At 47.6% G+C, this 17,582-nt stretch overlaps 3 protein-coding genes across 3 annotated transcripts in view; 2 read left to right on the forward strand and 1 right to left on the reverse strand.

The window, feature by feature from the left end:
- The window catches only part of slc30a6 (solute carrier family 30 member 6), a 27,275-nt gene extending 20,102 nt beyond the window's left edge, over positions 1-7,173 (reverse strand). The window contains exons 1-4 of the mRNA XM_037465105.2: positions 6,966-7,173; positions 6,559-6,605; positions 5,805-5,891; positions 2,449-2,533 (exon numbers count right to left, since the gene is read on the reverse strand). Of these exons, the coding sequence (XP_037321002.2) occupies positions 2,449-2,533; positions 5,805-5,891; positions 6,559-6,605; positions 6,966-7,149 (403 nt within the window). The 5' untranslated portion in view covers positions 7,150-7,173. The remainder of the gene's footprint in view (positions 1-2,448; positions 2,534-5,804; positions 5,892-6,558; positions 6,606-6,965) is intronic.
- sult6b1 (sulfotransferase family, cytosolic, 6b, member 1) lies at positions 6,564-13,414 on the forward strand. The gene is made up of 8 exons (XM_037465110.2): positions 6,564-6,637; positions 8,901-9,219; positions 10,629-10,741; positions 11,367-11,456; positions 11,664-11,790; positions 12,497-12,591; positions 12,771-12,927; positions 13,117-13,414. The coding sequence occupies exons 2-8, from the start codon at positions 9,024-9,026 to the stop codon at positions 13,242-13,244; spliced, it is 906 nt and encodes a 301-aa protein (XP_037321007.2). The 5' UTR covers positions 6,564-6,637; positions 8,901-9,023; the 3' UTR covers positions 13,245-13,414.
- Positions 13,415-13,490: 76 nt separating this feature from the next.
- znf365 (zinc finger protein 365) lies at positions 13,491-17,178 on the forward strand. The gene is made up of 6 exons (XM_062566662.1): positions 13,491-13,809; positions 14,706-15,358; positions 15,641-15,938; positions 16,026-16,197; positions 16,348-16,394; positions 16,941-17,178. The coding sequence occupies exons 2-6, from the start codon at positions 14,710-14,712 to the stop codon at positions 17,161-17,163; spliced, it is 1,389 nt and encodes a 462-aa protein (XP_062422646.1). The 5' UTR covers positions 13,491-13,809; positions 14,706-14,709; the 3' UTR covers positions 17,164-17,178.
- The last annotated feature ends 404 nt before the right edge of the window (positions 17,179-17,582 follow it).

The raw sequence follows: 17,582 nt of genomic DNA on the forward strand, positions 1-17,582 counted from the left end.
GGATGATTATTTTTCTTTGTAAACACATTTGTGAATCTTAGAGCAGAAGAGTCAGCACAGCGTACTGGAAAACAAACACATACTACATTCCTGGTCCCGTGTCCTCCTAACTAACACACACACACACACAATAAGATAAGGAACAATGGGACTGTATAACTTTATAACTCTTTCTGCAGCTTCAACTAAGGGTTAATCGCCTCAGTGCACCAGCAAGGCATGAAGTCTATGCCGCCATCCATGTGTGTGTGTGTGTGTGTGTGTGCGTGTGTGTGTGTGCATTTAGACGGCTGTTAATCCGTTAGTCATGAGCCGGGGCCAGAGCAGCCTGTGTGTGTGTGTGTGTGTGTGTACGTGTGTGTTTTCATGCATGTGCCTTTGCATCAGGACGTACAGTCCGTACACATGACGCTCTGGCACATGGCATTGGGGGCGTGTGTGTGTGTGTGTGTGTGTGTGTGTGTCAAACTTTCATGTATGTCATGCTTCATTTGAGCAGGAAGTGGAAAGGCACTGGAGGCGCTGGATGTACATGCACATCGCGTACAGAGCCATGAGGAGACGTATGCGCACACCGCCACTTAATCGATGTCCCAAGTGTTGCATGATGGGAGAGAACACACGCTGCCGCCCTCCTCCATCAGGACATCATAGTTTACTCTCGGAGCTTCGGTCTCTATTGGGGATTATTTGGGATTATTCCGCCTTCTCTGTATCTGTTGTTTGACCATCCAGCTGTCATTAGATAGTAGGCATGGCCGACATCTCTCTTCATAATCATTTAGTATTAATTGTGCAAGTAAAACACGCTCCTTGAATCCATGTGTTTGTTTATCGACACTTATACCGAACGCCATCACCTCAGCATCCCTACATCTGTCGGCCAAATGGAGCAGACGGGCTTCTGAACGTGTGGATGCGGTGCTGACCACGGCGTCGGAGGAGGAGGAGGAGGAGGAGACTTCATACGCGGGGAGGGAGGAAAGGGGCCGATAGTGTTGGGACGGGGGCCGCGGTCTGCTCCTGTTGTTCTCATCGGGGGCCGAGTATCGACAGCGGGGTCGCCTTCCCCCGCTTGTTCAATACCCCTGTCCTCAGCTTCCTGTCTGCACGACACCCGACGCCACCGCTGTGAGTGTGTGTGTGTGTGTGCGTGCAAAATACTGCAGTATTTGCAGGCAGAGTGAGTGGGGATAAGGTTGCATGTTGTTCTTTTCGTTGGCAGCATTTTCCCGAGCGATGGAATCCCTGAGAGGGTCTAAGGTTGGTGGAAGACACGAGCCCCGCTGACCGAAAACACAACTGCCTGCCTGCGCAGACCCAAAATCCCACCTGACCCAACATTTAAACCTACTTCAGAACACACCGGGTGCCTGAAACAACTCCAACATGAATTGACCTCGATCATTTGCACTTTTTAAAAATCTGTACATTTCTCCAGTCACTGCAGTACACGTATGCATGTGTGCCGAGTTTAGCTTTGTCCGTCCTTTGTGTGCGTTTTAGCCTTCTAAATATAAGCCTGGCACATTATCCAGAGCGAAACCAGCTCAGCTGAGGCAGACGAATGCTTATAAGTGCTGCTGCGTCTCTGCACACCAGACGAAACAAACACACACGCACGCTCACTCACTCACTCACTGGACCCACACGGATGGCTGTGTTACAAAATATTACATCCAAACACACAGATGATCAGGCAGGCTGGAGGCAAGCCACTTTGTACCCGAGATGCAAAGTAATAATCCCTCATTGCACAGGTACACCGGTGTGCTCACAGCGGAGGTTTGTGTCACTGTGCACTGTGACAACAGACACTTTAGGCAACAAATCGTTCAAGTTCTCTACCATGAAGGTTTGTCTGATCCTGAAGGCTTGTGGCGAGTGCAAGAATACTATCACTAATACAAATTATAACGTAAAACGAGTTGTTGAAAAACAGAATCGCCCTTTAAAACCTTTTCTAAAGAGGAAAAAAAAAAAACATGACAGATGCGCTCTCAGTGTTGCAGCACCAGAGGGTAGAAACAGCCGCTGTGAAGGACTCCGTTTCTGCGACATGCCCTTTAAAGTGCCATATTTTGAGTGAGGTGACCCCCATCAAACACGTGCACGCACGCCAGTGCACGCAGTCGCAGCAGCAAAGGCAGAATCAATCTGAACCGACGTGGTGAGACGATGCTGGTAACACACGTCGACCTGTTCAGTGTGTGCGCGCGTGTGCTTAAAGCTGTGCACACACACTCTTTGAGCACGTGTGTGTAGCTGTCAATCCGTGTTTACAGTGTGTAGACATGTATCTCCGCGGCCCAGTCTCAAAGTGTGGGCTTTTTTTCGGATTACATCTGTGTCTGTGTGTCAGCTTGCATGTGTCTGTCGCTGTGTTTGTTTCATTTGCGTGTGCGTGTGTGTGTGTGTGTGTGTGTGCGTGTTTGTGTGCGTGCTCACCCATGCTGTTGGTGGAGCTGCACCACATCAGCAGACAGCCGGTACACAGCAGGTTGAGAGCCCCGAACAGCAGGATCCTCCACGACTGAAAACGACAACAAGCAAACATAAATAACGGTTTGGGAGCAGTAAGGAAAAAGGAGCGGCTCAACCTCTGGCTGGAGGCCCAACTGGGGTCACCCGTTCGTCACCCTCCTCGTCTGAACGTGATTTACTTCCGTTTTAAGCTGAAATCGTCTGATATATCTGTCCACAAGGCCACACGTAGATGACAGCGTTGACCCGAAGGCGTCCTCCCGAACGGGGGTTTCCCCCGGCCGTCACTCGCCGGCCTGGCAGGCGACCAGCCGCCGTTTAATCTAAATCCAGACGTACGGAGGGGGTTTTGGCTGCCGCCACGCGGCACGCCGAGCGAGCTTCCTGCCCCCGCGGTCCACCTGCTGCGCTCCGGGATTTGGGTTAAAACTCTGGCTGAACGAGTCACTGCAGTCTGAATCAGTTCGTCACAGAAAAAGCAGCTCGGGGGAAGGTCACATGCAGCGAGCAAGCTAGCAAAAACCCACAGAGAGAGAGAGGGGCACGCTCATCTGGAACATTAGCAGAGTTTGAATATGATAAACAGCCACAGTTATTTGTACAGTATGTTCATCAGTTTCAAGATTTATTACTCTTGAAATAACAAAACGTAATACGAAATAATGCAAAAAGCCTCTAGGGTGTAATGACTAAAGAGGACAAAGAAGTTGCATTTTCAAAATCCTTTGCTCTCTATGGCGAATAGCGCAAAAGAGTAGACCAGAAAACACATGTTTTTGTGCGTACAATGTGTAGCGGACACCATCCAACGTCTCCCTCCTCCCTTACATCTTAGCCCTCAAGCTAAATTTTCAATGAGCAAAAAAATAAATTTAAAAAAACCTTGATTCTAAATGAACCCTCGGAGCAGAAGGAGAGAGTGCATTTGTGTGAGTGTCATAGAAGAGCGGAATTAGAAATGGAACAAGCGCGCGTGTGTGTGTGTGTGTGTGTGCGCGCGCGCCCTGGCCTGTCACTTCGTGTTGGAGTCATATGCCTCGGTGGGGGGCGCCGAGTGCTGTGAAATCTACAATTACTGTGGTGTGCCGTGTTATGACAGCACCGGGGCGTCTGGTGACAGCACTAGCCAGCGACAGGCATGGGAGACCCACAGTGTGCGTGTGCACGCGTACATGCGTCTGTGTGTGCAAACAGAGAGACAGCACTTGGCCCAAAACAGTCTCTCTCACACGCAGACACGCGCACACACACACGCACACACACACGTGACGCTTTGCTGCCCCCGTCTGTCGCTTTCTGGCCGCACAGCGGCAACTCATGCCGAACTCTGAAGGAGAGGGGTGGAACGAGGTCACTTAGACCCCGGCGGACCGGCACGGTACATGCTGGGGGGGGGGGGGTTGCTTACGGTCAGGAAGTAAAACACAAAATGAACGTCCTTTTTCACTTCGCCACCCTGCCGATGTGAAAATTCTTTATTCAGGGGGGCCGATGTTGTGCGATGGAGCAGCTTTGTGTCAACGTTTGGGGACAGATGAAACGGAAGATGCTAGTGAGTTGCATTATGGGATGAGAAGGAGCCTTTTTTCCTTTAGCTTTGCCCGATCTAGAAATTTGGGGCACCAGCTTCAAGAAACCATTATTTTCTAAGACAAAAGTGTTCATTGATTACGATATTCTGAGCGCACGGCCGTTACGCGGTGACGCGTCTGGGGTCTACGGAATCCATCGGTTCCCTCAATGGTTTAAAGGCATTTGACAACATCCGATATATTTGGCATAAAGTAGCGTAAGTCTGGTGTTAAAATACCGAGGCTATAAGAACAGAAATCAGAGGTGGACAAGACTTTGTTTTTTTTAAATCAGAGAAAAGGAACCAGGAGACGAGGGCGACGAGGCGTAGATGAAGCACCGCTCAGCTTTCACCCTTTTGAACTGCGTTTGGTCCCTAAGCCGTGTAAGACACCATGTAATCCAATCCAAGGCTCTATGGGAAGGCAAGACCCCCTCCCAGTGTGGGGACAAAGTGGATTATAGTACAATAACACACACACACACACTCACTCAGTAGAGTCTTCTTTGAAATGTTTTACATCCCAGTGTTGTTCAGAAACAATGTTTGCCCCAACAATCTGTCTCTGTTTTGTTGGGAAATGAGGTCCATGTACAAATCACTTCAAGGATTTGAACTAAACATGTTTTTGAAGCAAGAAATGAAGACTGTGTTGTTGTCTTACTGCCTGAGTGGAACATTAAATGTATCCATATATTGTCACATCACAGCCTGCAATAAAGAAAAAGTCTTAAAACGATCTTCATAATAGTATTTTACTACTAAGAATTTATAAGTAAAAAACATTACAGTAAAATTCGGGTCCCTGGACAAGAATTATTTCTACCTTATTTTTGAGGAAAGGTCATCACTGAAGTGAGAAATTCATTAATTGGTTAAATTGGTGTTGAAACATGTTTACTGATTCCAGCTTTCCGTATTAAACAAGCTTGAGCTAAAGAAAGCAAGTTGAGGAAATAAAATAACCAGTAGGTCATGATGTGAGGTGGAACATAGGAAGGTAGGTTATGCTTCAGAAGTGGTTGAAGATCAATTTGGTTGCATTTTACCACAGTGATGATTCTCATTGGAATGTATTGTAAATGAAAGCAATCTAAAATGACCACAATTAATATTAGTGATGCTAAAAAAAAAATGTATAAATGAGTGTTGAGAATTATATTAAAGGGCCGGTAAATTTTTTATCTCTGAGATCCTCAAGTTCCATCTCAAGCTTAAAAGCACCAAACTCAATGGAATTGAAAGGAGATTTAAAAACGGACAGAATGAAAACTAATCACTGCACTTAAAAGCGGTGCTAACGAAATAGGGAATATACAGAAGACCAGACTAGTGGGAGCAGTCACACAAAGCAGACCGGCTGCCGGCCGATGGTACTTTACTCGCTGCTTTCACTGGAACTCTGTGACCTGCTCTGAAAACAGGATTACTGGAGGTGTTTGGGTTCCACTGGGGTGACACGGCTTAGAGCACAATGGGATTATGAAGAGCGGACTTTCCAGACGCTAACTACCGATTTAAAACCAGGAGGAAACCATGAAAATGGGAGCAACTTGAATGCTTGTGGATGACTCTCATTGTAAAGAAGAGAGATGCTCTGATAAAAACACACACACACACACACACACACACACACACACACAGCAACTTTATTCTCTGCTCAGGTAAACTCCACTAGATCTTTAAGTAGTTGCACTGTTCTGAACGTACACACAGCGTACTTAAACACACACTGACACAAACCTACCCGTCTATCTGAGGTGACCAGTCTGAATTCCTGCTGGAGTTTCCCAAAGAAGGATTTGTGAGTCTTTCTGAATGGATGAATGGTTCCCTGCAAATTAAAACAAAAGAATAATAAAAATCAGTACCGACTAACTCGTAACATGAAAGCAGATGATGGAACGTTTGATGGAAAGCTTATCTGCACTGCCACCAAGTGGTGTGTCGGTGAACAACATTGACCTCAGCTACACTCGATGCAACAGACATCCTGTCACACCAGGTAACAATATCAATTGGTCAAGTTAAATTCCTTTAGGCAGGAGCCTCTTTACATAACAATTATTTGAATAATTTGATGGATGATAACAATGCCCCTCGCTGTTGAAACTACAGGCGTAATCCAACTTTCTCCAACTGTAGACCAAATGTGAAACACTGCAGAAGTTTTTTTTCTTACTTTTGTCATTTATGTTCAATTGATTCTCTGAAATACCACCAGACCTTTGTCAACAATTAACATTGCGTGTGACAAAACAAACAAAAAGTCCATGTTTGCTATCATTCTTAAAACCTGTTAGAAGTTTTGCAATCCCTTGCCCAAATAGTCGTTAAAGGAATGAATACATACTAGAGAACGAAAGTTATTGTAAACACAGAGTGGGCTAACCTGAGAAATAAGAAACGTGTGTGTGTGTGTGCGCCTTTACAGATGTGAGGGAATAAAGGATAGTCAACAACCCTGAAACGCATCCAATGAAACCCCGAGGGACACTCACCAAGACGTACGTGTCCTGCTCATGCTTCTTCCTGTGCAAGTGGACATCTGCGGAGGGAGACAGACACCGCCATCAACGCGTAAGAGCATGAAGGGTTTCCGTATTTTGGCAATTTTGGTGAGAGGTTAAAACTGGTTGAGAGTAGGTTCACCGCGAGCTAACGTTAGATTAGCTTACTATACACAAACATTACCATCTATAAAACAACATTCACTGAACCCAACGGGGTACATAAAACGGAGCGTAAAAGTCGCTATTGATGTGTGCAATTTCGTTAAAGATATCTAACAACGGAAGAAAAAAAATTAAAACTCCGCTGAAGTCCAAAACTAAACTCGGAATCAGCTGTCAGCCGTCGGTTAGCACCGCCGCCTGTTGTTAGCCGTTAGCCTGCTAGCATAACAAACCTGAATCCCCGATGCTAATGACATCCACCGACACCATGTCAGGTTTATCCAGCGGCCCCACTTTCCTCTCGGTGACTCCAGACGGCACCACATCGGGCTTAGAGCCGAACTTTCTGGGGTAATAGTCCCCGGCGTTGTGGTAAGGCAGACCCGAGGACGTGGACATCATTCCGTCCGTCGCCATTTTGAACTTCCTGTGCACGATTTCTTCTTCGTCTGTTTTAATAAAAAAAAAAGGGCTGCAACCAACGTTTGCAATGTGCACAGCGCCACCAGCTGCATCGGAGCATGAAGTGAGACTTTCTGCTTGAACTTGGATTGAACTGCCTGGTTGGTTTTCAGCACAATTCATCACCTGCACGTCCTGTTTCTCTCTGTTCATAGATTAAAATCAGATGCCATTCAAACTCTCACAGTCCTGGCTGACTACATGATCACCACAATGAGACGGGAGAAATAATTGCTCGCTGGTGTTATTTTGTGTGCCCGTTTAATGCCAATTTCAGTTGAAGTTGAGTGTGTGTTTTTCCAGTGAGGGGCCCCCAATCTGAGTTACGCCCGCCAGGGAGTGAGAGGGAGAATGTGGAAGGGGGGAGAGAGGGGGGAGGAAAAAACAGTGGTCCGAACAAGGTTAAAAGAAACAGAGATCACTGAAGTGGATTCCGACATATCGAAGCACAAAGAAAGGCAAACCTGTATATGAGAGAGAGTGAGACGGAGAGACTTGGAGGGTAAAAGTATTTCCTCCATCTGGCTTGAAGCCGTGATCTGATATGAAGAAAACATCAACATTTTTTGGAGTCAGGTCAAGAAAGATGTGTGTGTGTAATTTAGAGGAAAGAGTTCTGTAAAAATAATAATATATATTACAAAAAGAAGAAAAAAAACATTTCTTGCAAAATTCACATGCTCACTTTCGCTCTTATGCGTGTTTTAAATCAAATTAATTAAAATTACTTTCATGGCACATGATCATTATGTTATGAGGACATCTTACATTAACTAACTGTAGTTTCCAGTTTTAGGTTTTGTTTGACCAGCTTCAAGCCTTTCAGGAAACACCTTATTTCCATACAGCATATATCCAAATGTACTGTTCTACTGGCTAAACGGGATCAAAGCCACAAAGACCGAAACCACAAACAGGGAGGAACACTTTTATACAACAAAAGATCTCGAAACCCCGCCATCAGACATGTTTGCTCAGCGATTCCTGCCTTCAACCCACGACTTGAGAAATGTAAAGAAAGTCAATGGAAAGTCCCTTTCATCGTCCCTGGGAGGACGTGAAGGTGGACCAGTGGTTTGGGAGTGAGTGTAGATAAGGAGAGAGAAGAAGTGACATTGATTGAAAGGGCTCACTGAACCACACTCTATGTAGGTGAGAACGCTTCGTATGGGGGGGGGGGGCACTGAGCCTCTGCTTTACAGATGTGCTAACTTAATGTACCAATCCCAACCGCTGTAAATGTTGATTTTAATGTGTTAATTATATGTCTGTTAAAGCAGAAAAAGCTCACTAACTTTTAAAAACAATGAACTCCTTTAAAGTTTTCTATCCTCATTTCTGAAGCGGTTGTGGGGGACGTTTGTTTCTCGTCCTCCTCACAGACTTTTGGGGCCCGGTTGGCAACAGGCTCTGCAAATGAACTCAGGCCTACAGAAAAATGTGAGAAAAAAAAAAAAAAACGCAATTACTCGTTTGCCTTTAGTGGGTAATTAGTTGTGTGTCTGCAGACAGTCTGTCAGCACGTACTGTGCCTCCCATCTGGTAGATATTCAACAGGGTTCTCCCATCAATCACTCTCTCACACACACACACACACACACACACACACACACACATCCTCGTGCATGTGTGTGCGTGAATGTGTGTTGAAACGAGCCCGGCGCCTCCTCCTTTTATTACAGCTGCCCTCTCTCTCTCTCTCTCAGTCTCTCTCAGAGCTACTCAGTGGAAGGAAGCTCAGCTGCACACAAGGAGCAGTCGGATTCTCTTCCATACACTGCAGGCTTGTTCTTTCCCAGCTAAATCTTCGCTTCCCCCCGGGAACCAAGATGAGCACCGACGCCCGACCCTCGGCGGCGCGGTCCAAGTTTCAGGAGGCGAAGGAGCTCAAGGAGGAGGACAAGCTGTACAGATACGACGGGGTGCTGTACCCGCGCCTCATGTGCCCCGAGGGACACATGAAGGCCCTGAAGGACTTCGAGGCCAGAGAGGACGACGTCATGCTGGTGGCGTATCCCAAGTGTGGTGAGCTTTGACCTCCCTTTTGGAATTGGAAACAAAGTGCTGTACACTGACGCTAGATATCCTCAATGAACGCTTGAAACGTCAGTAAGAAAGCAGATCTTACTTAGGTGCATTGATTTATTTGTTTTCCGGAGGAAGAACAGCGTGAGGTCCCTGCTGTCGCCGCGGTGCGCTCCAGGAATGTGACATGTTTACTTTTTAAAAAGCCGTTTGGAGACACGTTGACACGCCCCCGCCCCTACGCGTACGGGCCTCTTTGGGGCCCCGCATTGGGGATCGTGCGGCGTTCCCGTCAGCTCAGCCAATGGGAGCCGGCTCTCTGCAGGCGGGTTAACTCAGAAACGCAGGTATCTGCTTCCCACTTGTCTGGGGGGGGGGGGGGGGGGGGGGGATTGAGGGACGATTAACGAGACGTTCCCATTTACAGGTCGGACCTGCGTCTGTTCATGGGCCCGTTTTTCACGCGTCGCACTACACGGCTACACATCCTCGTCTGACCCCTAAAAACCAAAATTGTTAAATCTCAGTCCATTCTATGGATCTTATTGGAGCATGGAATCTGAGACAAACTAAAAAAAAGGTAAAACTAACAAAGTCATCTGCACGAATAAACGGAAGTGAGAATTAAAGGCCATTAAAAAAAGCAATATTTTACAAATTTCTCGCAATTTCTCTCATTTCAAGTGACCCAGAGTGAGATTGAGGAATTTCTTTTTGCTTTTTTGCTCTACGTGTCAGATTGCTGAAACAATTTGAAGAACAACTGAAGAAATCATTTTTGCGCAGCAAAAAAAAACACAAAAAAGAAGATGAAAAACTACCAGAAATGGAAATTCATTTGTGCCTGAAAAGGTGCCTGTGGAGAACATGTGGGTGGTCATTACGTAAGAGCAGGATCAGTCACAGGAAGCAAGACGTTGGGAGACGAACGTGCTCCACTCGCTGCCAAAAGGGACGAAGAGAAGAAGAAGTGAAACCGAAGTCGCTGCAAAGTTCACTTTTTAGTATTATTACTAAAACATTTCCTCACCTTTGGTCCTTTTCTTGCATATAATTCCTCCTGATTGAGTCAACATTAAGGTGTGTGTCTGGGCCCATCGCTCCGTGGGGTTGTGGCTTTTCCAACGGCAGTGTTTTGAAAGGAGAAACAAGCGACCTTACGTCAGATTCATGGGTCGCATTTCGACAAAAGGTGACGAGACAAAAAATGAGTTAAAGTTTGTGAGCGTCAATCTCAACAAATGTTCTTTTCACACTTCACTGTATTCATCTACTGTTAAGAGTGTCATTGTGGATGCTGCTGTCGCTGAACTAAGGGTCCCTTTACATTACTGTGTGTGTGTGTGTGTGTGTGTGTGTGTGTGTGTGTGTGTGTGTGTGTGTGTGTGTGTGTGTGTGTGTGTGTGCAGGTTTTAACTGGATGGTGGGCGTGTTGAGGAAGATCATTGCAGAGGCCAAAGGGGTGAAAGTGGATTCAAAGATGCCGCCGTTGATCGAGTTTTTCGAGCCGGATGTCATGAAGGTTCTTTTTCTTTCAGCCACTCGACTCACTTCACATCATTCATCTTTATTTGATGTACAAGTATACACGTACTATCTGGACCGTGAGTCTGTAATAAAGAGTGGATTGATTGGTATAAATCTAGCTGAATTGAGTTCATTAATCCATTAGTCAATATATGGAAAGTTAATTGGAAACCCTCTTCATAATTAGAGTCCCCTTTTCATTCAGAAACGTTTGCACTGTTGGACAAAACAAACATGCAAACATGTCCTTCACTCGATTTTTTCTGCTGACAAATGTATTCTTTTGGTTATCAGATGTCCTCTGACCTACAGCCAGCCTATCCCAGTAGTAGGATGAATGCAAACCACATTCTTCATTCGGGCATTACTCAAATGCAGGTCCACGCCTCATCGACCGCGTGCTGCGCTGTTAAATCCTGACAAACAACACGGAAACGTTGAGAGAAGCAACTCCGTCCAATTGGATGATTTGTATACATAGGAGAGAAACCACTCCCATATTTGTTTTCTAAGAATAAGGAAGGTTCCTCCGTAATGTTGCTCTTCCTTCGGTGTGTTTGAGCAGATCATATTCGTAGATATCGATGGGTGAAGTTAACTCTCCCCCTTCTCCCCAAAAGGCCATGAATGAGGCTCCGCCCCCCAGGCTTCTGGGGACTCACGTTCACCTCGACAACATGCCCGCCTCCTTCCGTGCAAAGAAAACCAAGGTAAGACGCAGCAGCATTTTTTCACTTTCTTCTCATCACGTCATCAACTGTGAAAGCACATGAGAGTCTAAGAGCTTCTTTGCTGGGGAGGCTTTCTAAAATGAATTCAACACTGTTGTTGTTGTAATGAAATCCCATCGGAATATATTGGAATGTTTGGAGAAAATTCAAAGTCCACGTGTTTCCATGTTGGTATTTGTTGTGCAGATGCTGGTGATCTTCAGGAACCCCAAAGACACCGCGGTGTCCTTCTATCATTTCTCCAACAACAACCCGGTCCTCCCATCCGGGCAGTCCTGGGACGCCTTCTTCTCCGACTTCATGAGGGGAGACGGTGAGGGAAACGAACCCAAACCAAACCCACACGACCGCCGTGACCCCGCATCCATCAACCGCCTCGTTTCTCACAGAAAGCTGTGTGATGACGTCTGACTCGTTGCACGTGGCCCTTCTTCGCGATACCGCCGCTAAGTTGTGTTTATGGCCTAATAAACGGGGTCAGAGGGGGTTTGGGATTTGTTTAAACCCAAGTAGGGATAAAGAGGACTTTTGATTACATGTAGTTGATGGTTAAACTGTGGTCGGGAGGCTCCTCGAGGCCTCATGGGGCAACAAGCCATTAAAATCCACCCACCGACTAAAAGTAGAGCGTTCAAAGCAGCATCAAATCCACACCTGTGACTGTAAATAACTGCCCGCAGAGTTACAGGTGTGTACACAGGTAAACTTTATCGCTTCATACGTTTGTAATGCTGATAACATCCAGCCACGGTTCCCTCCTTTCAATTTGTGCCAACTTAGTGGTGGATGTCAGATCTATAAAGGAAATCAAAAATGCAAACGTGTCCTTTGCCTTCAGGATTGAATTGCCTTTAAAATGTATAAAGTCTCAAAAAAATGTATTATTGATTCCTGGTGTCACGATTATGCTGCATTCCAATGGGATGGGAAACTTGCATATAGCTTTATTCTATTATTAAATGCTTCATTCTCTTCTCTCTGGTTTCTTTGATGGTGTGTGTGTGTGTGTGTGTGTGTAGTTCCCTGGGGCTCGTACTTTGATCACGCTCTGGCCTGGGAGAAGAGGATGGACGACCCTGACGTCATGGTTGTCACCTACGAGGACCTAAAGGAGGTAGAACACAATGACGTACAGAGTGGTAACCGTCAAAGAATGCATCAGACTATGACGTTTATTGCTCAAAAGTCACTTGTTTTAACAGCTAATTTATATGAAAAACCATCACCACGCGAAAAAAAGAACGTGTCTGAGACGTGTCTGTCGGTAACGGCTCTGCTTGTGGTGTTGTGAAGGACTTGAGCGGCGGCGTTCGTCAGATCTCCACCTTCTTTGGCTTCAGCCTGACGGAGGCTCAGGTGCAGCAGATCGCAGAGGCGAGCACCTTCAGCGCCATGAAGCAGAGCTCCTCCAACTCCCACGGCAACATGGGAAACGTCTTCTTCAGAAAAGGTGTTTTGCCTTCATTCCACCAAAGTATTCAATTCACTGAGTGGGATTGTTTATCTAAAAAATGTTTATAACTACAACTTTTGAGAAACTCAAAAGAAAATGTCAAAGATTTTGATGTTCCACTTATCGTTCAGTTGTGAAAATAAATCAGAGGGTTTTAATCTGCGGCGTATTTGTGCCCCTGAGCAGGTGAGGTCGGGGACTGGAAGAACCACTTCACACCAAAGCAGAGCCAAGAGATGGACGACGCCTTCAACAAACACCTGGCCGGAACCAGGCTAGGAGCCAAACTCAACTACCAAGTGCATTGTAAATAGGAAGGAGAAAAGAGGGAGGCGAAGTATGGAGAGGATCTTGCGGTTGTGAAACTGTGCCTTTGAAACATTGTGTTGTAATGGTGCATAATGTGTTATTGTATGTGATCAAAATTATTAAATGAAAATAAAACTCCTTTCCAGAATACGTATTTGTACTCCACTGCATGACTCCTTCTCAATATCATATCATTTCATAGCACAATTAACTAAAACAGTCCCACCCAGCTACTGTATATGTTTTATTCTGAAGGGGCCAACCGGATCCGGTGCTGTTGTGATCCGTTGCTAACCTAATGGCGGTCCACTGTGTGGCTGCTGAATGAATGACATCATGCTGGTTTATTTCGGTCTCCATCTGAGACGTGACACCGTCAGACACTAACGGTCGGACGTGTGTTCACCACCTGCCGGTGCACCCGCGACGGCGGATTTGCGGATTCACCACTCCGCTAGCAAGCTAACGTTAGCCTCAGAGCGCGCGAATAGCTAGGTAGCTAACCGCTAACGATGCTAGAGACGGTGTGACGGATTGACCTGTTACGCGGTGGTCGAATGGACGCTGAAGGTAACGTGAACCGATTGCGCCGGGTTGGTTCAGCCCGCAGCTCACCTGCTCCTCCCCCCCCCCCCGAAGCTCTCGTTCGTTATGGGGAGATTAACGCATGCCGACGTGTTGCTACGCGATGGCACATTTGCCATCGATCGCCGCCGTAGCAATGAGCTTACGTCATACACCAAATGTAGGACGACGCACGCGACCGGTGGCAGAAGTTTCTCGATCAGCTGATCCCACATTGAGGCATTGCGGGAAGAACTCGGTCTGCAACTTTGAATTTGTGCAGAAAAGTCCGCCCTCTGCTCAGTGGTGATGTGCGGCTCATACTTTTCCATTCATTGCTAGATGTTGTGACCGCTGCATTTACATAACAGTGTTTTGGTAACTAATATTTCCAGTCAAATATCACATCTTGTTTTTACTGACATTTATTGTCATTGGTACCATTTTATAATTGGATTATATCTGCAGTGTGTTGTTTCCTTTATTTGTGTCACCATTCTGTCATTTCTCCAGATAAATCAATGAATGATTTAAGCCTGTGGATAATACAAAATGCTCATCAAACGTCCTGTTATGTCTGACCATCGGCCCCAAAAACCCCAAACATTTATCACATTCTCACGTTATTTTATTACCTTATTATTATTTTGAGATTATTACAAATCGTTCAAATTCAGAGAATAAAAAAGGGCCCTCTGCTTGATGAATGACCAACACGGTAACCCTGATCATCAATATATTTGGCACTTTTCTTTACGGTTTAATGAATGAATAACATCATTAACATTTCACAGCGCAAGGAAATATGTTTAAATGACTTCTCTTTTCCAAACGACAACAAAAAAAAAACTACGACTAACTCATCGCTTAATCGAGTGACGAGTTTCTTCTCTGTGCTGCAGAGTAATGCAGCAGAAGGTGTGCTCCAGAGGATCCGGCTCCTTCCTCTCGGAGGGCAACGCCGCCGCCGCCGCCTCCTGCGACCTCCCCTTCCGCTGCCCCCGCTGCGGCGAGGCGGAGCGCTTCCGCAGCCTGGCCTCGCTCCGCGCCCACCTGGAGTGCCGCCACTCCTACCGCTCGCCGGACGTGACCCCCAGCAGCGACTTCAGCATCACCGGCAAGCTCCCCGACCCGCTGACGGCGGCCATCCCCTGGCGGGACGGCAGCCTGCCGGCCCGGAGGGGGCCGCAGGGCGCGTGGCGCCCGCCCACCGTGCGCTCCCTCAGCGACAGCAGGGACAGCGGGTGCCCCCACTCCTACGGCTCGGCGAGGAGGCGCACCCAGAGCGTCGGCGTGGGGACGCAGGCCGAGGAGGACGAGGACGAGGAGGAGGTGGACGACGATGACGAAGAAGAGTTTGGGTCAGAAGATGAAGAGGAGGAGGAGGAGGACGAAAGGGAGGAGAGAGACGGACGTAGAAATGAGGAGGAAATAAGAACGTCCTCCAAGAAGTCAGACGCCTGCAATCATCACCTCAACCACCGCCGCCTCCCGCCCCCCCCCTCGGCTCCTCTCGGCCGCCCGCCGGACCTGGACGTGGACCTGGACCTGGTCGGTGCGTTCTTTTATTTACTTTCTTCAACTCTTCGTTGGCAGACGCCATCGTGAGGAAGCAGGATTTGTTAAAAGTGAAATAAATGCGCTTCATGCATGCAGCCAGAAGAAGTAGGTCCACCTCCGCCTGTCTGTCCTGCACATTGTGGATCATCACCAAGTTGTATTTGTGGACCCCCAGACCAAAGTTCACGAAGGGGGGGGTTCAGCCGTCGGTAGTGGTGAGTGAAGGTATCGGACGGCACGTCCTCTTTAACGCGTCTCCCTTCCCTGTCGCCATCAGAGCAGAGCTCGTTCCCCGGCCTCCAGGCGGCGGCGGCGCGGCGGCGGCTGGCCCGCGTCCTGCGGGCGGCCGACGGCGCCATGCAGCGACGGCTGGCCGCCGTGAGCACGGAGCTGGCCCAGACCGACGAGGAGCTCCTGTGCGAGCGCGCCCACTCGCGGCACCTGGCGCAGGAGCGGCAGGAGGTGGCGGACCGGGAGAGGCAGCTGAGCCGGCAGGTGGACGTGGCCGTCGTGGTGATCGCCGCGCTGAGGGAGCAGCTCAACGCCTCGGAGAACGAGCTGGAGCGCCGCGAGAGGTGAGCCTCGTGGGGGGCGGCGGCGGGTTTTCGTCCTGCTTGAGGAAGGGCCCGCACGCTCACGTGTGTCTTGGTCTCGTCCGCCAGGGAGGTGATAACCATCCAGAAGTTTTTGGAGGCGGCGGCCCGGCAGGAGACGAGCGGGAAGGTCCGCATCCAGCACTTCATCGAGGATCTGCTGAGACGCATCGCTCTGGCCGAGGAGCTGGTGGAGTTCTACCAGGTCAACGGCAGCCCGCAGCAGTGCAGCCACTACAAGGTGCCACCAGGCGTCCTATAATTAAACTATAACATTGTAACACTGAATTCATCCTGAACCCGATGGCTAGTTTCTGCTTGTGCGGTTTTATGATCAGTGACTACTGTTGAGTGAAATGTAACCTTTGACCTTCTTTTGTCTCCCCTTCAGTACCAGCAGCCAACAGATAATGGACCTCAGAGGATCACTAAAAGCAGGTCAGTACCTTCACATTGACTCGTCTGACGTTCTGTAACCATGTAACGGTAATTTAAGAGTGTTAAACATCTCACTGAGATCAGTTTATATGTTTTATGGGATACATTTTGCACTTTCGTTACTTATTTTGTGTTTGGCCTCCGTTGAAATCAAGCTAAGTCAACATTTTCACGCGTAAACTAAAGACTAAAGGGTATAAATATAACTCCTTCATTGGGATTCGCTTTGTCTTCCTTTCGAATGCTGAAATGGGTTATTTCCGGACAAATTTCGGATTGAGGAATCTATTTTGGTTCCTCCAGCTGGTTCGTTTTAGATTCATCCCTCACCACCACTCGCTTCACACAAGACATTTGCCTGCAGGATTCTTTCACTTTAGTTTGAAGGGACCTGCTTCGAGGCCAAAGCAGTGGGCAGTAAAAACCGCTGATTGCTCCTCTAACGGTGCAGATAAACTGCTGCTGATGTACGTGTCTCTATTGTAGAAATGTGATAATATTACAAATGTGATGGTACAGACGTGACCTTGATGCAACCGTTTCCAGGTCGTCGGGAGGTCAGCTCTCCTCCTCCTCCGGTCTCCACGACAACAGGAGCCGCTCCTCCTCGCAGTTCGGCGGCCGTCCTCCGTCCTGCAAGGCGGGCGGCGGCGGCGAGCGGGAGCGCCGCGAGCGCCTGGCCCAGTCGTCCAGGCTGTTCTGCCGACCCGAACACAGGGACGACATCTGGAACCACCAGCGGCGCCGGTCGGCCGGGTACGAGGCGTAGAACTCAAGAATCACAGCGGGGGAGGGGGGGGGGGGGTGGTGGTTATTTCAGTGCGTTAATCTGTGGAAAGGTCACATGGAGCGGTCCGTTCATTCATCTTTGCTGAATGTAATTGATTCTGTAAACTCACTATAATCTTTTTTTTTTTTTAAATATAATTTTTTTATTATAAGCTTTTATAAACACAATTTGTTTAGTAGAAGTATTTTCTTATAAGTCAAATAAGAAAATAAGGAGTAATATTACACTTTAGTGTGACTTTTATGAATGTCAAGCAGCTTTGCTTTGGGCAGTCTGAGAGAAGACGCGTCACAGTAACTACTGCAAACAGGGTAATGGATGTGATGCATAACTACCATTACTGCAGCACCACCTGCACGGCAGCACTCTGTTGTTGTACCTTTCCACAGATTATCACA

The sequence above is a fragment of the Pungitius pungitius genome, chromosome 13 (genome assembly GCF_949316345.1).
Source record: "Pungitius pungitius chromosome 13, fPunPun2.1, whole genome shotgun sequence".
In the NCBI taxonomy this organism is placed as follows: domain Eukaryota; kingdom Metazoa; phylum Chordata; class Actinopteri; order Perciformes; family Gasterosteidae; genus Pungitius; species Pungitius pungitius.